Source organism: Phodopus roborovskii, unplaced genomic scaffold (genome assembly GCF_943737965.1).
Source record: "Phodopus roborovskii unplaced genomic scaffold, PHOROB, whole genome shotgun sequence".
Lineage (NCBI taxonomy): Eukaryota > Metazoa > Chordata > Mammalia > Rodentia > Cricetidae > Phodopus > Phodopus roborovskii.
In genome coordinates this window covers 297,059-319,919 of record NW_026126576.1, presented here as the reverse complement: position 1 = coordinate 319,919, position 22,861 = coordinate 297,059, and the positions used below count along the sequence as shown (strand labels likewise).

The 22,861-nt window shown below is 39.8% G+C and overlaps 1 protein-coding gene and 1 pseudogene across 3 annotated transcripts in view; one reads left to right on the top strand and one right to left on the bottom strand.

The window, feature by feature from the left end:
- Positions 1–15,594, bottom strand: part of Tafa1 (TAFA chemokine like family member 1) — a 508,456-nt gene extending 492,862 nt beyond the window's left edge. The window contains exons 1-2 of one of the 3 annotated variants that reach the window (XM_051203521.1): positions 15,097–15,594; positions 13,008–13,128 (exon numbers count right to left, since the gene is read on the bottom strand). In XM_051203521.1, the coding sequence (XP_051059478.1) occupies positions 13,008–13,125 (118 nt within the window). In that variant the 5' untranslated portion in view covers positions 13,126–13,128; positions 15,097–15,594. Of the gene's footprint in view, positions 1–13,007; positions 13,129–13,856; positions 14,009–15,096 lie in introns of those variants that run through there. The other 2 variants (XM_051203518.1, XM_051203519.1) reach the window with 2 other exon arrangements.
- A 4,266-nt stretch (positions 15,595–19,860) lies between these two features.
- On the top strand, positions 19,861–21,022 carry LOC127236043 (heterogeneous nuclear ribonucleoprotein A3-like; annotated as a pseudogene).
- Positions 21,023–22,861: the final 1,839 nt, after the last annotated feature.

Genomic DNA, 22,861 nt, shown 5'->3' with positions numbered 1-22,861 from the left:
AATCACTAGCCAAAAAGGTCAGCACACTTTACAATATTTCCATAATTTATAAAGTCTCAACATGATAAACGCCCCCCTCACAAAAATGGTATCAGAAAAGTTAGATTACAGTTGTAAAGCATTCTTTGCCAGGGTGAATGATTTACAACTTCATTTTGAGAATTACAGAAAAATCTCCACTTAAGACCATTTCTTCTCTGCTGCTGCCTCCCTATGTGTAGTACAAAAGGATCTCCAGAGTCTACTGGAAGACAATGGCCTTGAAAAAAAAAAAAAAAAAACATTTGCAGATCAGTTGCTGTTCATCCAGCAAAGACAGAACAGAATGCATGTGCCCCAGTTAGCCCAGCAAAATAAAGACATGGATATTCCTCAGCCACAATATCAAAAGTACTGCCTGATAGAGACTAAGAAAAGCTTTCAAGCAAGGCACTTGGCTAAAATACAATGGTAGCATGAGTGGATTAAGAGACCTTGCATAACCTAAGTTTTCTTCTCACATTTAACATGATTTCCCACTATTTGATGTGTGGAACAATGAGGATAACTGACATGTAGGATTGTGTTGCAGGTAAAAGGCCACAGAGAAAGGATCATGTCACATTTGGACTCTGTGTGCAGTAAATAGAGGTACCACGCAGACACTGGAAATAATCTCCAGTTTACCATCCCAGGCCATATCCCAAGCTATAGGAACTTGATCAAATCAATGAACTTATTATTTTAGACTTTCTTCATAAGATGAAGCGATGTTCTACCTGACAAGTTTATGAGGACTAATGTTTAGGCTCATTCTCTCGTTTATTCATCAGCAAGTGTTCAGTTGACCTCACTGTGTGTAAACAGAGTTTACACCATGACCAGCATTTCCTACTGCCCACAATGTATGAGCTTATGTTAAATGGACTTTATTAAAAACAAAACAAAACAAGCAAACAAAAAAACCCAAGTCATCTCTATTATAAGAAGAAAAACACAATTTACTATACCCAGTAAATGGCCAGTAAACATTTGAGGAATGTTGTGTATTAAATGCACTGTATGTTAAACATAAAGTTGAGAGTGGATGTTTTAGGAGAGTATGAATAGTAGATTTTAGGTAAATAAAAACAGACAAGAATTTTGGGGACAGACAGGCTTAAACTGGAGTAGGGGTGAGGGATGGGGACAGGAGAGACAGTTAGCCAAAATGGAGGACACATGAAAAGGACACATAGAAATCTACTATATTGAAACCCAATTAAAAAGTAGAACTGGAGGAGACAATAAACATATGCTGTATAGAAGCATTGGGGAAGAATACTGAGTGCTTAAAATACGTGCAGTCAAAGTTCCACCCTAAATAAGACAGCTATACTATTCCCCCTGCCCCAAGGTTCAGGGAACATCAAGGAGAGTATAGAAAATGATCACTTATTGATCTTGTAGGCCTGATAAAGGACTGGAGATTGGCAACCTGCAAACCATATATTTACTCTTTTCTTTTCATCAATAATTCTGGAAGCAACTGTCAAAAATGCTGCCCTATAAATATTCACCCAGTGACCTCAGTTCCAGAGTGCCTCTCCAGGATGTGACAATTTGCATTCTTGGCAGATGAAGAGACTCACAGAGCAGCCACACCATTTCCATTTGGTGTAACTATATCTAGGATCCTTTCAAACACAGCATTCCACTGCCCTTTATCATTTTGCTTCATAAAATGGGACTGAATGATTGACTGATTGAGTTTTCATTATTACAACTGTTATTTCTAATTTAAGCTTCCATGAACACTAATCTCTAGTCACACAATTGTCTTGAAAAAAAAGCTGCTTTCAAACTTCTATAACCATAACTCAACTTTATAGTAGCAAGAGTCCTAAAAGATAAATTCTTGGAAAGAAGCCCATATAAAGCACTAGTTTTAGTCTGTTTTGTCGTGTGTATATATATATGCTTTGTTTTGTTTTTTTTTGTTTGTTTGTTTTTTTGCTTGTGTTGTTGGTGTGTGTGTGTGTTTGAGGTTAAGATGAACCTATTAACAGGTTTTGTTTTTTTTTTTTTTTTTTATAAAGCAATGTTCTAGTTCTATTGACATAAAAGTACCATGAGAACACATGGCAGAGTTTCAAAGTTAGTATCTACATAATGTTACTATACAAGTAATACATGCACATAGAGTGATGAGATGAAAAGTTTTAGCAATTAGAATCTAAATTACAACACATACCCCTTTAGTCTCCAGGGCCTGATATAGCCTGGGCTGTCTTCAGTCTTGTTAAGGATGATCTTGCCTAGGATGATCTTGAGCATTTTACATTTTGCCTCTATCTCTTGAGGGCTGAGGTTACAGGTATGCGCCACTACACCTGGTGTATGAGGTACTGGGGGTCAAACCTAGAGCTTCATCTATGCTAGGTAAGAATTCTACCAGGCCAACCTCATATCGACCACCTCCCAATCATAATTCAGGATTGGCTTAATGGCTAGTCTTTTTCAACAATTTAAAGTACAAAAGAAACAAATATGCATCATTAATACTATAGGGTTAACCAAGCAGCCCACAACAAATTCACTGATAATGAGAAAACTAAACCAACAGCGATTTATAATTAAAAAGCAAGACCACAGCAATTGAAAATCACTAACAACTAAAACAACTCTCACGATACACTGATAACAAATTGTCTTTTCTCAAATGGGATGAATTATAATTATCTTCATGCAGGAGCTCTACTGTGTTTTCTAAGAGCTGGCAGCCAGGTTTCCTACGAGGACACTAAATTAAGAATGCTCAGGAACCTCAGTTATATGTCATTTGCAGAAGAATGATGACATAGGTGTCTTTGTAATAAGTTGCCTTTATTCTTGCATAAAATAAATGCACATGCTTAAAGAACAACAGCGAAAAAGAAGTAATATTGGCTTTCAAGATATATTTATGACATACTAGGGGGTTACAAACTAGATTCTGAGAACTTTAATAAAATATTAAATTAAGAGTTTTATGTGGGCATCACAGTACTTCTGGATGCTGCTCTCCATTTTATTACATTTACCGATTACCATTTCTCTGAAGCCTTAATTTAAAAAAAAAATTAATGGATTTTTTTTTAGCTGAGATTTAAATGAGACCTCTGATTAGAACAATGGCCTCATTATATATAAAAATCTCTCAGTTGACTAGAGCCCCTGTAACAACAATTCAAGTACAAATAAAAAGCTCAGATTCAAGTGTTTGTGCCTATTGGGTAAAACCCAGGGCATGGCTCAAGTGTGCACACAGTTTTAAACCATGCCAAGACAGATGTGCCTACAATGTTCCCCTTTGTAACTATTGACCTTCCCTCTCTTGACTCATCTTGCATTAGTATACTTGATAAATTCATTAAAAATCAAAAAATGTTGGAGCTGGAGATGATCTTGTCTGTCAGTCTGCAGGAAGGATGTCACTCTTAGTCAAGATTTGTTGTACCTCCTGATATTTACAAGATAAAGAAAGAACACAAACATTAAGATTCAGGATCCCTTTCAAATGGCAGATAATCTCATATTGGGCTGGGCTCAAAGGCAGCTCAGAACAAGTTCATTCCTCAAGATGTGTGTGTATTCTTTAGTTATCTCAGTTGTCAGCAGCCCTATTGCCCTTCCCCATCTATTTCAATCATTTCTGTTACCGGGGGGGGGGGGGCTTTTTCTTTCTTACCTATGAATTGTCCATAATGTTTAATTCATTTCAGTCAATGACCCTTTGAAAGAGGTAACTTTGCAATGAATCTTTCTACATGGAATTGATAAAGTGAACAAACCAGTTCTTGGGGCAGTTTAAAGATTCATTATCTGACAACATACATCACTATTTATGGAACATATGGATTTCCTTCTTGGAGCATTGGTAGTATTCATTCATTCCTTCCAACCATTACCTCTGGGAGCCTTAGTGATTGACAGCTTAGAGGAGATGCTACAAGCTCAGCCTTTGACTCTTACTCCATGGTCATCTCTCCTCACTATATTTTGTCATTTCTTAAAAAGCTAATGTGGTCTTTTTCCACCAATATGTGAGTGTTAGAAAATGCCTAGTTGACCAGCAAATATTTATTGAACCATTATTCAATCTTTTTTCTGGAAGGAAGCTTGGCCTGCTGACCCTAATCTAGGCTGTGTGGTTAATTATTAGAGTATAGTAATACTTTCCTTCAATTTAGGTGCTTATTGGAATCTTGGAACTGAAATTCTGAAAATGTGCAATTCAGTCAGTCCATTCCTCATCTGCAGAACTGAGAAAAGTGTCAATCCCCTTGGATGTGTGTACTCAAATTGCTTTGGCTTAGGATTGGGTGGCATGGAGCATCCTAAAAGAGAATGTCTAGTCAGGATGTAGTAAAGGTAAACATTGCTGATGGCATGAGAACAGTGACCATACCAGAGGGCACCAGGATCTTCTGCCCTTTAGGACCCATGAGAAGACCTGGTTTGATGTCTTTCCCACATAAAGAAAGGAAGTCTTTAATCAACAGTATTCAATCCAACTTTTTGGGAGGAAAACTTTCATGATAACACCATTTCTGTTTTCATTCTGGAGACTATTATTACATAACATGGGGAAGAAAGAAAGAGGGGGTGAAGAGAGTTCCCTGTATGCTTTAAGGACATTATCTTTGGGGAATGGAATTCAATTAGTTTATACAACTTGTTAACAAAATAATTCATCTTTTCTTTACCCCAAAGAAGGGGAAATTGCCTGTCTGCTGTTCTCTTTGCTACAAAGCTCAAGTGAAATTTTTCTCTCAAAATCAAAAACTTTACACAGAGAAAGGCCTTTCTCTGCCTGTTAAAGAGAGCTTTTTTCTTCAGTCCCCAAGCTCATCCCCATGAAACCTTTTTTTTTTAAACATAAAGGAGTAAAAGGTAGACCATTGTTGAAAAATAAAAATTCTTAGGCATTTAACATATGATACATTTATAGGTATAATCTCTATATATTCTACATCTATAAGTGAATTTTAAAGCAGTAAAATAGCTGTCAAATATCAAGTAGTTAAATAACTACATAAAGATACATGCATATCTATAGACATATATGCTATACTGATTATTTGCTACTTGTATTAATATCCATTTGAATGGTATCCACATTCTAGCCCCACATACAAACAACATAAATCCATAAGGTCTTTGTGTTGACACACACACAAATCATGACAACTAATGAATAGGTTACAATTCTACCAATTTTTTGTTGTTGTTGTTGACTAATTTAGCAAGTACCTTCTAAGCATCTACACATCAAATACCTTAGTCATACTGAGATATAAATGAATAAAATTTCAGAATTCCCTTCTCCCACATTTCTCAGTGCATGTGATGTGAGTATACACTGTCAATACAGCCCAAAAAAAGTAATGTTTAAAAAATTATTTTTTCTTATATATATATATATATATATATGTGTGTGTGTGTGTGTGTGTGTATTAAATTTTCTTATTTTACATATCAATCCCAGTTCCCTCTCACTCCGTCCCTCCCTCCTATGCCCCATGACCCCCTCTCCCACCCCACCTAACTCCACAGGGAGGGTGATGTCTTCCAGGAGGGATCCTCAAAATCTGTCAAGTCATTTGGAGTAGGGTCTAGACCCTCCCTCCTGCCTCTAGGCTAGAGAGTATCCCTCCATGGGGAATGTACTCCCAAAGTCCTTTCATGCACCAGGGATACATCCTGGTTCCACTGTCAGAGGTCCCTTAGACTGCCCAGGCCTTCTAGCTGAGACCCATGTTCAGGGCGTCTGAGTCCATGCAAAGGTGCAATCGGTTATCACGCGGTACTTATACAAAAATTTATTTTTTATTTGCAATTATTTCCAGAACTTTCATCACTTAAACTGTATGTATGCTAGAGAAAAATACAGCACATAGCAATTGTTTCTTCAACATTAACCCCATTTTCCCGATAAGGATCTTTATGAAGCATATTTTGGTTTATACTGGTTTACAGTTTTTATTATTAGCAGGGTCTAGGAGAGAGGTCTCATAATTTCTTGTAAGGATGGAAAAATACATCCTAACTCTCCACTGATCCCAGGAAGCCAGAAGCTTATAAATACTAAATACCTTAATTTCCAGACCCTGCCCTTGGCCAGACACTCCTTGCTGCTTACCTGAATTTGTAAACTGCTTGTGGAAAACCCCCCCCGCCCCAGTGACCTAACCTAACTGCCATTTATCACCCCACCTAGGAGCCCACACAAATGCAGACCTCCAGGGCTACAGAAAACTGATTGGTCTATAAAGCGCGGGCTCGGATGGTTTAAATTGATTGGTCAGCACCGTGTGGGCTCTGGGGGCTATGAGATTGGTTTATGGGCTCTGGGGGCTATGAGATTGGTTTGTGATGTGCGGGCTTTGTTGTAACCCTATAAAAGCTGTCTCAATTCTGTACTCAGGGTCCTCAGTCCTTTACCCCTGCATGGCACATGACTGTGGACCCCAGTGCACTTGGTGTATAAAAGACCTCATGCTTTTACATCAAGACCGCTTCTGGTGAGTGATTTGGGGTGTTGCCTTTCCTGAGTGGGAGCGTGAGGGTCCACGTTCTACGGGTCTTTCATTCTCACCCATCCTCCTTCATTTTTGTTTTAAACATTAAAACTCTACAGCTAAATTGTTGAGACTTTCGTTAAAAAGCCAGACATGCTTATCCAAAATTAGTTAAAAATACAATTAGTGAAAATTATGAGCCATGACTGTGGCCCTCTTGAGCTCTCTCAGAAACATTACCTGAACAAAGTCTACATACGACCGGACCTGTTAACATTATGACATAGATTTGGAGAGACACAGGAGGCAGTATCCCTCTGTGAAAATCTATAGATAGGTACAAGCTTCTGGGGGAAGGAGAAGAGCTTTCTTTGGTGGTATAGCCTACTCTCACAGAGCAGCAGTGTTTGATTCTGAGCATCAGTATCGAGCAGCTCACCTGTGATCCCAGATCCAGCACATTCAACACCTCTCGCTTCCTTAGGCACTGGCACTCATGTGTGCATACCCACCTTAGACACACACATACACACACTTACAAATGAAATCTGAATCTTATAAAAAAGACATGAAAGTAGAAGGGGAACCAATTAATAAGAAAAAATAACAGAATATGAAGACAAGGGATAGTAAAAGGGTGTTGGATATGAACAAAATTATTATATACAACCCATTATTATGTATAACTAATATGTACAAATTAAAAAATTAAACCCTCTTAAGTCATTTAAGAATTTTCTTCAGATTTCACTAGTACTACATATTTATTTGTTTTTTTCATTTCTTCAAATTATTTTTGAAATAGTATTCTGCTCCTTTTTTTCTTCATTTGTAAATATCTTAGGGATTTTTCCACATGAGCACGCATAAACATAACTCTCCCTTTGTAATGGCCATGCTGAATCCCACAGGTAGATGTGTTTCATAATTTATTTTATCAATCCCATTTCGATGAATGAAACTCTGTTGTTGCCATTATAACCATTACTGCAATAACTACCCCTCAACATAAATCTTTTCATACATGTCCAACATTTTTCTTGGGGGTAAGCATCTAGAAGTGGAAGCATGCATCAAATGCACACATTTCACATTTTAAGAGATAACACATTTAAGGGATACAATGCTGTAGGAAAATGGTTCACCAGCTTCAGTGTACACAAACTAAAATGTTCTGCAGTGTTTCAAGTTGAAAGTTCAGATCATCCTCTCCTATGAACTTTAAGTAATCAGTAATTGGCAACTAATGTTCATTTGTGCCACTACTAAATACTTTAGTTTGCCATGTAGTGTAACATCTTGCTTAACTATGAATTGAAGGCACAGTCTTGTGCTCAAACAGCAGCCATTTGTATGGTATTGTCATCATTCTGTTCCAAGTTCATGACAATGACAGGAAATATGTACTTATATCTCTACTTAGCTCTGGTATTTTAGGGTTTAATTTGATGTCCATAGCTGCATTCTATCTCTTGGAGAAGGTCAGTATCATCCATCAGATGATCAATGCATTATCACTAGCACCAGCTTACACCAAATAACAGCCTGTCTTCTCCAATCCTAACACCAATCCACTCTACTTAGCAACTTTGAGCTAGTAGGCATTCCTAAAAGGAAAATATGCAACCACAGCTGTGCCCACTAGTTCTTACACACTAAAACTATCCAGCACCCCTTTATTGAAAAGCACCTTGGCTTTTCAATGCCCCAGTCAGCTTTTGAAAATGTAGTTTTGAATGGTAGGGGTAAAAAATAATGTAAGGTATGTACACATTTTTATTGATTTACCTCAGGTCCTCATGTTAAAATGGATGGTGATGGTCACTATATAATAAAGTTATAAACAAGGACTTCTAACATGCACAGTAAACGTAATACAGTCTTAAATCTTGTAAAGTATTAATTACAAGAATAGATATTCTATTCAGAGCAAACTTTTATACAGCATTTCTAATGTAAGTGAAATCATATTGACTCAAGAACAAATGATTCATTGTTTACTTCTAACTTGTGTCTTGTGTAATTCATAGATACATAATTTTATTTGCCTAAAGAATCTGAGGGATTCTTGCTAAAGAATTTTGAGAAGACTATTTTATTGTTTCAAAGGCACCCCCCCACACACACACACACATACACCCAATCTACCCACATGCCCCAAATAAAGTAAGCATTAAAACTATCATCATAATTCATATATCCATACCAGGAGAAAACATAATCTTAATTGGAAGGCTACATTTGGCAGACCATTTATCCTTTCTCTCCCATGCACCCACTGTTGAGAGTGCAGAACTTAGGCTGTCCTAATTACTGGAAACCAAAGAGATGTTACATCTGAGTTCCCATTGTTGAATCTGTCTTTTTAAAATTAACTGTCCTTACAAAGGTTTGCAATGGGGGAGAGGCCTAAATATTTTTCATGTTGTCATAGTAACTTCCTACATCTTTCCCCAGATAAAAACTATTCCCATATTTAATTATTGAAATTATGAATCTGTTAATCTACAGCACATTTATTCACTTATGTAATTTTAAATTTCAGTTTCATTTGATTGACTGTTTTAATCTTCCCTAACTAGTGAGTAAGTGAAAATAAATGGTGCATTCTTAATACTATAAATATGAAAAATAGGAAGTACTTAGGGGCTGCAGGCGAATACATTAAAATCAGTCGGTTAACATATTCTCATTCTGTTTGTGCACAAACCCACTACATTGAGAAGACAGATCACAAACGCATGGCCTTACAAAAACACTGCCCCAATTTCACGTTATGACAGCAGAAATTGGCCCAAATCTCTAACCATTTCCCCTAACGGAGCCTGGCTGGCTGGTGCCATCCAGGTGAGGCGCAATCTCAACAAGGGGAATGGCTCGTCAAATTCCTCTCATCTGTCAGTGTAGTGGATTATTTCTTGAGAGACTGAAATTGCCTGCTTGCAATCGGAACACCATCAATCTTGCTGTGGAGGGGATGGCAAAGCTGCCTGTGAGGTGCTGGCCTGAGGGGGAGGGGATGCCATTCCAAAGCAGGTGAGGGTGGCTGTAGAGACCCCCTCCTCTCTCACACACACACAACACACATGCACGTGCACACACACACACACACACACACACACACATACTGAAGGATTTGTCACTTTGCACATTTCCACATGCTTGCCATGCATGCCAAGTACATTGCTCTGCCTTGGGAAGGAGGTGATTTTTCAAGCTTAGGCAAATGTAGCAAGGCTGGGATCCGCTGCTGTCTCATTTTTTCTCATCATGTCACTTACTTTCACTGATTTGAGAGAATGAAATTATGTTTTCCCTTTTTTGCTCATTTATCCAACTATTTATTTATTTATTTGCTCATTTAGGGATGGGTTGTCACAGATAACTGGCCCCTTTCTTTTTCTTGGTTTTGTTTTCACACACATTTCATTAGTGTCCCTAAAGATTTAAGATCCACAAAGGAAAATGCCACAACACTTATCTGAGAGAGAGAAAAAAAGAAAAGAAACACGTTTCTACTCTTAAAATCAAAACAGAACACATTAAAGAGTGACTGAAATAATTTGGGAGATTGCTATGACCAAGATCTATCAGTTTAATCTCAGCAGCTACTGTAGCAATCTTAAGAAAGTTGAATAATCACACTACACAGACCCACTGGACTTCCAAACCAACATTATTTTAACTACTCTGCATCTAGAGGAAGCATTCATAGTTCTTCTTTTTCTACAGTAAGGCTGAGTTAGGGCTCAAAGAGTGCATATTTGGGGGCAGACTCGTTGGTAACAAAGTTCCTGAGAATACTGAAGGAATAACCTCAACATGTATTGGCTGATAATGAGCAAACTCCACATAGCTAAGGAAGAACAGGAGCCATGAGTTTAATTTCAGGCAGAATCGATTTTTAAAATATGCTATTTTAATAAGACCTATGATGTTATGGATTTCTCTGTTACACATGATAGTCCCAGTTCCCATAAGCAAATAGACATGTTGTATGAGAGTTCCCTACAAACTATACCATTCCGGCTCTTTTTTTTTTTTTTTTTTTTTTTTTTAACTACACACAGCATAAAGTAAGAAAGGTTATAATCATGGGCATGTCCTAGCCTTGTATCACATGCTTAGGAAACAACAAAGTCAACAAGTTATGTCCTAGCCAAGTGGATCTGTTAGCAGTGCAAACAGTAAAATTTGACTCATTCAACATCTGTGACTTATAGGTCGCAATCCCTCAAACAGGAGGTGACTATGATTGATATTTATAGGGAAATTCACATTATACCCAGCACTTCCCACTTCCTAGGAAGTCATCCCCACCCTCATCACACACACCCCCCCCATCTGTGATAGGGAAATTAGTTCAGATATGGAAAGTCCAAGTCCATGTCAGGAAAGTTAGTGACAGAGATGTTGACCCCCCCACCACCAGCCACCTGCTTCCGCAACCTCCCAGAACTGGCTTACAGTTTAAAAGGGTGTGTGCATTGATCTGACCTTAATGTCTTCATAGATTATATCTGATTCTATTCAAGAGGCTGCCTAGTATAGACAATTTGTCTGTTTGGGGCATTTTCCCCTCTTGTGGTAGAATCACATGGCCATGACCTTCTTTGGCAGCCATTCTTGGGGTGGTTTCAACTCACCCAGTCACTCTAAACTTCCACATCCATGCTTTAGGCAAAGGGGGTAAACTATATCCACTTACACAGTAGTTAAACTAACAATATGAATTAACCCTGAAGACAGTCTCAGCACTAAGCACTGTTGGGATGGGTGGTTCTTTACCTCATTGTTGACTGTTACAGTGAAACCACATTTCCCAGGTTATTTATATGACTATGTAACAAGCCCAAGACTTTTCTTGCCAGAACAGATTGGCGATTAAGTAGTTGGAGGTAGCTCAGGGATCCCCAAATTCACGATTGTGTTCCTTCCATGTTGACACTGAAGCTTCTGTCAGAAATCTGGCGCTTCCCGTGCCAGGGTCTGCACACAGGACACAGAAAACACAGGCAAGCAGCAGCGGCTGAGGTATGGTTTCCAAGCCCACCCGCAGGGGTACCAGCGCCCCCTCGCTCCCTTGCTGACCTGGCTTGTGGAAGGGAGGAAAGCGGCTGGGACCCAGGGACAGCTGGCTTCCTCCTCCCCCAGCCCTTCTCTGCAGCGGAGGACAGCAGACCCAGCAGGAGTGCGTGAGCTGGCGTGCACCCTCCCCGCGCTATCCACTCTGCCCCAGCCTGGAGGCTGAACCCTGGCAGGCAGCAAAAGGCACCCAGAGAGGGACTGGAGAAGGCCAAAACAAGAGTACAGGATCACCACGGTCAAGGCTGCGGAGCCAGGAAAGACAGCTCTGCGGACTCCGGTCCTGGACCTGCTGCACTAAGAAGCCCCAGGATGGCAGGAGGCCAGGGAAAGATATGGAGAGGGTCCTACAGGGAGGGCGGCAGCACTTCAAAACTGAGGAGCCGAACTTGGGTGTGCAACTGGTCCCCAAACGTTGTACTTGCCCATCCGAGGGACCCACCAAGGACGGCGAAGGTAGGGGGTGCTGTGAAAGGACACAAAGGCTAAACAGAGCCATAGGGGAAACGGAAGGACACCTTTGTGGGAATCAACCTGGAAGCTTTAAGGACAATTGAACTGGGGGTGACTTTGTATGAGAAAGCTGGAGACAAAAAGCAAGGAAAATCGGGATTAAAGAGTTGGGCAAGGGCAGGGTCAGAAGCCCGAAGAAAGCAAACTGCATCCAGAACTAAAAGGAAAAAAAAAAAAAGAGAGAGAAAAGAAAATTTCAAAAAAGCATGCCAGAGCGAACTTGTTCCTGAAACTGCCAACAGGGGGAGGAAAAAATGGTGGGGGCACGGGGGGGGCATGGAACATTCTCGAGGATCCAAGAGTGATGGAAGGAAGGGAGCGAAGACTGGACGCAAATTAAAGCAGACACGACATAGTAAGTCGCTGTTTCATTTTCTTTTTCATTGACAACTTCTAAAGTCAGTCTGGTCATTAACACACAGACAGAAATGACAGTGTCTGTACTAGGTAAAAACTCAACCCAGCAAATACATGCTTCCTCTCTAGAATCCCCCAGTCTTGAAAGTTACTCCACCAGTTTGTAGATTTTTTTTTCTTTTTTTCTTTTTCTTTTTTTGCTATTGTCCAAAACCAAATCACTCTCCTAAACAAGGTGTGTGGAAGAGGATAGTGGTAGTGGGGATGAAGGGGCGGGGGTGGGCCGATGACTCCTTTAGAGAAAACCACCTTTTCTGAGAAATTAACAGAAATACCTCCAAGGCGTTTTAGGTACACGCTCAATCCCCCAGAGCACCCAGCCCACAATGTGTCTTAGAATTCAAAGGCAAACTGCCCACACTACAGCAATTTCTGTCACTTGCATTACACCATCTGTTGAAGAGACCAGGGTGAGCCTAGGGGAGCCGCTGTGAAGCAACACCCCCCCCACACACACACATACACACTTACCTGGTCTGTGCAGGTGGTGCTGCTGGAAGGTGTGCTGGAGGGATCCATGGCAGAGCAGCATGGCACAAGCACTTATCCACAAGTACAGGACCCAGGACATCGCAGAGACCATTGCCATTCTCTAAAGAGAACATGAGACAAGAACAGGTTACCCCTGGCTTTCAGCCCTGGGTGCACCCTGTCCGACTGAGGAGGGAAGGGAGAGGAGATATCAGAAGTAGTATTCTTTTGCTACTTGGCAGGCTAGAAGGATCATTCCAGCAGAGGTCATGCCAGGGAGTAGGATTGAAGACCCTTTGCAGAAGCTTATAAATATGCCCCTCAAGGTGTGGAAAACAAAAGGCCAGTGATTGCCTAAGATGCAAAAATAAAGTTTTTGACTATCGATGAGGCAGATAAAAACATTTCATGCCCACGAAAATGTCCAGTTTTACACAAAGAGCTGCAAACTAGTTTTTCCCACACATACAAAAGCTGCAGACTTGCTCGTTCTAACTTCATTGCAAGTCTGACATAAGCCTGAAAGAAAAGAGTGGGCTCTTTTTTTTTCTCTTTAATTCTACAGTCATGAATTTTTAATGGCAATGCTGTCCTCTAAACTAAGTAATCATTTCTCAGAGGCATGTTGTAATCTCCCGATAGAACTGATCTTTCTGAGTGGACTTGAAATCAGAAGGAAGTATGTCTTCAGCCAGAGTAAGTTTCAGATGCAAGGTTTATGCATCTGTCCTACAGCAAGCCATAATTTACAGTATTGTTTTGCCTCCAAAGACCCCACTGTGGCATTTGCCAGAGCATTGATGAATATGCATTTACAGGTGGTGTGTGTATTTATGGGTGAGCATATACCTTTTCTCAGGCACTCAAACTTTGACAGTCTTATCTGCACCTATGAGCAAGCATCTCAGGAAATACAGAAGCTCAACGGCGCTACATATTGTCCAATTTCCCAAACAACACCTTATGCTGCATTTCATATTGCCAAATTAATCAAACTTGAAGCATCTTCCTTAGTCAGCCAGGGATAGGAGGCATCTTCTATACAAGAATTCAGTTAGCAACATGCCTTTCTCTTAGAGAGCTCAGAGAAGGTTTGTGCAATCAAGGTTGTGTTTTCCTCATTCCCTCTTTCAAATGACACCCTTCAGGAATTTCCACTAAATATTGAAACTCTGCTCATGACCTCCCAGTATGCTTTCTTTATCTGTGGAATTTAGTACTCTTTCAAAACCAGTGGTTTTCAGCAAAAATAACCAATATATACACACACAGAGATATATGTCTATAATTCTGGGTAAGTTGCAGCTTTTAGAGAGGTGGAGTGTTTGAGAAGGGCTTTGAGACTAACAATAGATAAACCTGACAACTGTAATTAACTGAGAAGTGGGAAAGCATTCTTTCCAACCACATGGAGCCATCAATGCCCCAGGCAGGGACCCGGATGTACCACTCACTTTCTAATTAGTTTCTAGTTTGGTAGCCCACTGTTTACTTTTGTATACAGCATGCTTTGCCTCCTTGTTTTCAGAACTAGCAGGATAGCATAGATGCATTCTCATTAGCAGAGATAAATAACAACTCCCCTCCTGTGAATCCCCAAATGAGTGCATTGAGTGCATTTTAAAGCCTCTCAGAACAGCCTGCACATTACAGAAAGACAAAACAGAGGTGACCCGGCATGCATTTGCTGTGTTGTCAATCACTGTTAAAAATGTACTGGAAATTTAACTCAGGAAGAAAATCCAACCATGATCAGAACTTAACAATTCCTCAGAGCTCTGCTGTCTCTTGTTCATTTTTAATCCACATAGACCTCGGCAGCAGAAGGAAGCTCTGCCTTGACAGTAGCAGCACTTCCCTTTTTCTTTCTTTTTTCCTGTTAACTTTCTTTAATTCTCAGCATTACTTCCCAGGATCCTGAATATCCCTTCCCCTGCTCGCCCGCTCGCTTGCTCTCTGGCAGAGCTCTGCTCCGCACAGCAGCAGTGTTTCCCCCCAAATAATGCATGTAGCCTAGCATACTTCTCTGAATATGTTTCAAACCTGCTTTCCCAATCCCAATCTTCAATCTTTACAAAGGCTTTCTTACCTGAAAAATCCAGCCAAGAGCAGGGCACTCTCCTAGTGTTCATTGGAAAACGCTAACACTTTTTAAAATCCATCTGTGCCACAATTCTGAGATATTCAAAGAGAATGCTTCCCAGCAGTTCTTTATCGAGATTTAAAGGGGGAAAAAAGCGTTCCTCTTCCAATCCTGGTTCCACAGTTAAGAAGACGTTGGGTTCGTTCACTGTATTGTCAGAATAGGAACCAGGGTTTGAGGGGTGGAAACCTTGTCATTTTCACCTTTAAATCATCTCCTGGCGTCACCTCTGTCTGACGAGACCTTTGAAGTGATGGTGAGCTAATGTAGTTTCCCTGATGAGAAGCAGTTTATAGCCACCGACAGACCATCCCCACTCCGGCACATTCAGGACAGAGTTAGGCAGCGAAATGTAAGAGCTGGGCTGCTATACCTTCTGGAAGGAGCAGGAGTCTGTTTCAGTACACCCTTCCTCTCTAAAGTCTCACATGTCTTAAAGTGACATTACCCTCTATTGGAGATACGGTACATTTTAATAACTGCCCTTAACTCCCCCAGGACTCAAGCAGCGCTTTAACACACTATTACCTGATGGTATGTGGTGGAGGTTTTTGTCTTACACCATTCTCATGCCAGGAGACTGAGAAGGGAAAGAAAAATGAAAGAGAGGGAAGCATCATGAAAAATATTGATAATGTTAATGACTGTTAGGCTTGGAACAGTATATGGGAATGGAAAAGATACACCAGGTCTTACCTCTGCTGACTGTTCTTTTTGCCAACAAGTTAACCAAATATACTGTTAGGCTTACCCTGATTTTTTTTTTTCTTTTGTTTTGTCAGCTAAATCTTGGAATACAATTTATCTGGAATATAACTGATGCTTGTGTTCCTAAGCCAAATAACAATCTTTGGAGTTATTTAACATGTTTAATAAGTAGAAATATATCATTGTTGGCACCAAAGACTGGGTTCTAATGAAGAAATATGCTCAAGGTTCTTTGTCAAAGTATTTTTGCTTTCTTTAAATAGCATGCTGAGATGGGAAGGGAAAACACACAGAAGTTCAGTAGCATCTTGAGTACTATGGTGTGAACCCCAGCTTCCCTGGAAATATACTATGATTGTACTTAAACTTTAGAGACGCATGGGAGATGACCTACTTTTCTTTTATAGGCTATGCCTGTGATAAGTCTCTGAAATACTCATTCAATTGCTTCCCAAGCCACTTACATCACCCCTACTATGTGCTAGATGCTTGCACAAAAGCAAAAAGAAAGACAAGATGGTCCCCACTGTCAAAGGTCACCACCCTAAGTCCCCTACATTATTTTCAGAGCTGAGATGGTTCTCACAATTTTCTTGCCTTGAAAACTTCAAAGTTTCTGAGAATGCCTTTGCCTTTTATGGGTATTATAAAGAAGGCTGGGGTGTTATCTTTGAGAAAAATCTTCTTTTCCATGCTCTGCAAAGTGAAAGAGTGAGACCCTCTTGGTGTTTCACCAGTTTTTCCTACTGCTTTGCCAATGAGCACACACACACACACAAACACACACACACGGACAATACACACACCATCACTACCACCACACCACCATACCACACGCCTCTCTCCACAAATAAAAAATTCAAAATAACAATCAAATGAGTTAAGAATGACAAGTTTTTAGTTGAGGTTCATATGTCTCATTTCTGTGGCTCATTATTACGGTCTTAATTAATGGGTGTCTATAGAAGGTTTATTCTCATGCTGCAGAATCAAGACAAAAATAGAAAGTCACAGGAGCAGGAGCCAGAGTTCATCAGACCTTCCGCATATGCTTACACTACTCTGAATTCTATCTTGTAAGGCATAATCTAAAGTGTTTCACTAACCCAGGAGGACAGGCATTGCCATTATCTCCATCTCACAGGGGAGGAGCATGGAGGGAAGCTAAGAAAGCACAGAGAACTCTTTCAAGGTAACAGAAGGAAGCACAAAGTGGTAGAGTGAATTCCTAGCTCAAATGCTCTGCACAAGAGCCTATCTCTTCCATATTTCAATAAAGGAATTCAGGAAAAAGTAATTTCAAACTCTGCCTTTATGTTTTATTTGTTTTACACTAAGACAGTTTCAAAACTTATTAGTCACTTACTGTAGAGACATATGTTATTCTACACATTTGAAACATTCAGGTGCTCAAGGCAGTCCCATGATTTTTGGGATTTCTGACTTCGGTCTGCAAAATGAATTTAAATTAAAAAGAAACGCTAATATGCTAATAAATGCTACAAATTTGAAATGCTTTTACCTTATATTTTCTATTTCCAGGGATTAAACAAAAGATCAACATAGTTGCTATACTATAATCCAATACAGTTGAAGCATGGACTCGTGGATCGTGTTTAAGGCACTTTAGAAAAATTTTGAGATATATAAAAAGCCAAAAGATTTGCTGTGACATTCTATGCATGGACATGATGAGTGAAATGAGTAAATGAAGTAAGAATGTCATCACCACTCCATGTGTTTCTTCCCAACCTATTACGTCGCAGCCAGTGATCTTTTCCTTCATAACATAAACATCAGCAATACTGGCTGTGTGTGCTGCATATGTGAGTCTGTGATGTAGCTATATGTGGTGCTTGTGTGTGCACAGGATATAAACTGTTTTGCTATGTCACTCTCCACCTTTTTTCCTGGACAGGGGTTCTCATCAAACCTGGAGCTAGGTTGGTGGCCAGGAAGCCCTCACAATCCTCCTGTCTCTGCCTCTGGGTTATAGGCATAGATTGCTTTTAATGTGGATGATGGGGATTTTAACACAGTCCTCACCCTTGTGTAGCAAGTGCTTTTGCTCACTAAGCCATCTCCCTAGCTTCAACAAACAGTGAGATTTATTTCAATTTAAACCAAAGTGACTCCCGTGCCTTTCAGGGAAGCTGTGGCTTTAAATCTTCTCACCATGGTAGGATGGATAGCAGGGACACTTTGTTGTGTTGGTTAGGGGTTAAAGCTTTGGTCAGTGAGGACAGGTATAATCACACTGAGACTGGAATCTTAATGTTTGGAGAAATACTCTCCAGATCTCTCTTTGCTTCTGGAATAGGCACAAGCTGTACTGTCAGCCTAGATCAGATCACCAAGGGACCACAATGAAGAGGCCCTTCCTCCTCCCTTCCCAACCCAGATGGATACACACAGTGAATAGGAAGTAGTTGCCAAAGCAACTGAGACTTGTAACTTTATTATAGCATAAAATTGAAAGTCCTGATTGATAAAGACTTAAACCTGTATTAGTCATTTCCTAATTAAATTGTTTTGTTCCATGTCCTACCCTAAGCTGTCCCCAAGGAGACAGCAGTGTGTCTATTCAAACTCCTATCCTTCACAGTGATACAGTGATAGGAATCTATTGGCTATTTTTTTTTTTTTGTCTAAGCACTGATAACCCTGAAGCATGAAATACTGGGACTAGAGGACTAGAGGCCTGGGGTATCCAAGTGAGGAATGATGGGTAAGTTGATCCCTCATGTAGTTGATCATGATTGGCCAGTGTCATGCTAGAAAGTATTTGAAAGAAAGGGGACTAAAAAGGACTGTAGACTTATTATTTTTAACTCCCAGTTTCATCCATTCAAAATAGTCTAAGCATTGTGGAGTTCAAACCATGTTCTGGGTCAAATTCTTAAAGATAGACAGTCAAATACAGTACTATATATGCATACACACACACACACACACACACACACACACACACACACACACACACACATATATATATATATATATATATATATATGTTTGTATTTTTAAAATAGCCTATATACTAGAATTCCTGCTATGGAAAAACCCATAATTTCAGAAAGAAAGCTCTGCAGAGACATTGGAAGTAAAATTAAAGGAGCCAGAATGCTTAAATAGCCCCAAATTTCCAGCAAAGTTCCCTGCCCAAGGAAAATTGGGTAAGTAGGAGGTAGACGAGGAGAGAACTAAGGCAGTAACATGATGGAAACCTGGGAGGAGGTCAAACATCAGTGGGAAAGGTCAAGGCTGAGGGACAGAAGGAATCAAGTGAACAGAAACCATCCAGTCCAGTTGCTTTTAACAAATTATTTTATCTGAGTATTTTGCCTGCAAATATGTATATATCTGTTGCCCACAAAGGCCACAAGGGGCCATCAGATCCCCAGGAACTGGAGTTACAGAAGGTTATGAGCATCCATGTGAACAATGGGAATCAAAACCATCAAGTTGTCTTGGTGGAAAACTACACCCAAAGCATGAAACTGTAGCTCTAAATGATGACAACTCTTTATACAAATGTCCCACACAGTGACTGATTTAAAAACTGACCAGGAACCCTACTTCTCATACTGGATCACCTTGCCCAGCCTTTACATGGGAAGGTGCATAGTCTTAGTGCAACTTGATAGGCCATATTGTGTTGATACTCATGAGAGACCTGTCCTTTCCTAAACAGGGATGGAGGAGGAATCAGGGGTGGGGGTGGGGTGTGAATAAAAGGGGGTTGGGGAGGGACTGGAAAGAGAGGGGGGGGAAATTGTGACTGGGATGTAAAGTAAATAAATGCATTTTAAAATAACAACAAACTAACCTGTGAAACCCATCCAGGTAGCTAAGCTTCATGTAGGCACCATGGCTTATTTACTCAAAGACAGAAATTTCCCATTTTTCTCATTCCACAGTTTTTATTTCTGATCACTGCAAATGAAAGCTGACCTTACTTCAGTTTAAGAATTAGTTGGAAGAGGTGAGTCCAGTCTCAAAATGGAGGGCCATGATCCAAAGAACCAGAACAGTTAAGGAAGCTGTTTATTGGTGGTCTGAGCTTTGAAGCCACAGATAATAGCTTAAGAATAACTTTTTGAGAAATGGGACACACTTACAGACTGCGTGGTAATGAGAGACCCCCAAGCAAAACATTCCAGGGAGTTTGGTTTTGTGACCTACTCTTGTGTTAAAGAGGTGGATGCTGCAATGTGTGCTCGACCACACAAGGTTGATGGGCATGTGGTGGAACCAAAGAGAGCTGTTTCTAGAGAGGATTCTGTAAAGCCTGGTGCCCATTTAACAGTGAAGAGAATTTTTGTTGGTGGTATTAAAGAAGATACAGAAGAATATAATTTGAGAGACTACTTTGAAAAGTATGGCAAGATGGGAGGAAGGCAGAGTGGAAAAAAAGAAAGGATTTGCTTTTGTATCTTTTGATGATCATGACACCGTTGATAAAATTGTTGTTCAGAAATACCACATATTAATAGGCATTATTATGAAGTGAAAAAGGCCCTTTCTAGACAAGAGATGCAGTCTGCTGGATCAGAGAGGTCATGGAGATGGATCTGGCAACTTTATGGGTCGTGGAGGAAACTTTTTAGGTAGTGGAGGTAATTTTGGTCATGGTGGAAACTTTTGTGGAAAAGGAGGCTATGGTGGCAGAGGTGGTGGCAGCAGAGGTAGTTATGGAGGTGGTAATGGTGGATATAATGGATTTGGAGGTGATGGTGGCAACTATGGTGGTGGTCCTGGTCACAGTAGTAGAGGAGGCTATGGTGGTGGTGGTGGACCAGGATATGGGAACCAAGGTGGTGGATATGGTGGTGGAGGAGGATATGATGGTTACAATGAAGGAGGAAATTTTGGTGGAGGTAACTATGGTGGTGGAAACTATAATGACTTTGGAAATTATAGTGGACAACAGCAATCAAATTAAGGACCCATGAAAGGGGATAGTTTTGGTGGAAGAAGCTCAGGCAGTCCCTGTGGTGGTGGCTATGGATCTGGTGGTGGAAGTGGTGGATATGGTAGCAGAAGGTTTAAAAAAACAATACAGCAGAAAAGGGCTACAGTGCTTAGCAGGAGAGAGAGCGAGGAGTTGTCAGGAAAGCTGCAGGTTACTTTGAGACAGTTGCCCTAAATACATTAGAGGAACTGTAAAAATCTGCCACAAGAGAAATGATGATCCATAGTCAGAAAAGTTACTGCAGCTTAAACAGGATACCCTTCTTGTTCAGGACTATCATAGCCACAATTTGCAAAAAGTGGAGCTATTGATTAATGCAATGTAGTGTCAATTAGATGTACATTTCCTAGGTCTTTTATCCGTTGTAGCTTTGTCTTTGGTTTTTTTTTTTTTTTTTCATTACATCAGGTATATTGGCCTGTAAACTGTGGTAGTGGTACCAGGAATTTTTAACTTTTCAAAAAAAAAAATGAAGAAATTAGTAAATTACTAAGTTAGCTCATTTTAGTTGACAAATATACAGAACAAAATATGAGGTGAGGCATGTAAAACTTTATGTCTGTATATTTCTAAATTGAAAAGAATTTTAAATAAATGACAACCAGACTAAGGTCCCCAACTTTGAGTACAATGGCTTAGACCTGGTCATACATTTCTTGAGATAACACATCTTGGCTATGAATTAACAACTCTGCTACCTGCCTCCCTTCTTACTCTGTTTCAATTTGTTAAGGAAAATGATGACATAGACAAAAAGATTATTGAGAAGGTTGGAACCCAAATGCTTTCAGTACCACTATAAAGCACATTTCCTCATTTTGTTCCATTCTTTTTCTTCTTTCTTCATTTCTTTCTTTCTTTTATTTTTTTACTTTTGAGAAGGAGTAGTTATTGGGACTAGCCAACAGTTAGTTTTCAATGTCCATTTTAGATGTCCACAATAGGTTCACATATTTGAATGATTGAATGCTTGGTCTCCTGTAGATATCCTTGTTTGCAAATGTTGTACGAACCTTCAGAAGGCCTACCTTGAAGTGGGGAATTGGGGAGTGCCTTGAAACTTTACATTCTGACCTTATTTCTGTTACTCTATGCTCTCTGCTTCCTGAATATAAATGTAATGTGACCAGCCAACTACTGTCTCTGCTGCTATGTGTTTCCAGGATGGACTCTATCCATCAGAAATATCAACAGTTGCCAGCCAGAATAAGCCTTTCTCCCTTTGAGTTGCTTTTTAAAATTTATTTTAGTTTTATTTTTGTTTTGGACAGGGCCTCACTGCAGAGCACAGAACTCACTATGTAGACTAGGTTGGCCCTGAACTCACAGAGATCCACTAGCCTTTGTTTCCTTGTCTCCCAAGTGCTAGAATTAAAGTCATGTGCCCACACCTAGCTCCTTAAGTTGCTTCTGTCCAGGTATTTTATCACAGCAACAGGAAAAGCAGCAAAGACAGTAACTTCTCTATTACATACTGTGTTATAGCAAAGAACATTGGAAGAGGAAAATAGTATGAACAGAATCAGGTAAAAACAAAGATATAATATGTGTGCCAATGATGCTAGTTATATGCTCATATGCCAACACATATATTTAATGGGAAAAGAAGAAAGGTGAATACTAGCCTTGGGACCTTTATACACTGTTTCATTTAATACAAAATTGCTAATAGATGGATTTGTTGTTGTTGTTGTTGTTGTTGTTAAAGAAACCTAATTTCAGAGAAACTGAATGATTAAAATAATGTCACATCTCTGTCTAGTAAGGTTGAAGAACTGTGACTCAGATTCATCTCTGATTTCTAAAGCCCAGGTGCTAGGCAACCAAATTCTAGGCAAACAACATTAGTAAGAAACAATAAACTTTAACTCATAATTATAACACCATAGGCCTGTTCATAAAAATGAAAGAAGCTAGATATGAGAGGGGAATATGACATGTAAGACATGTAGCCATTCAAAGACAGCAAGCACTATTTTAATATTTTAATGCTAAGTAAACTCCCCAGTAACCACAGTGAAGAAGGGA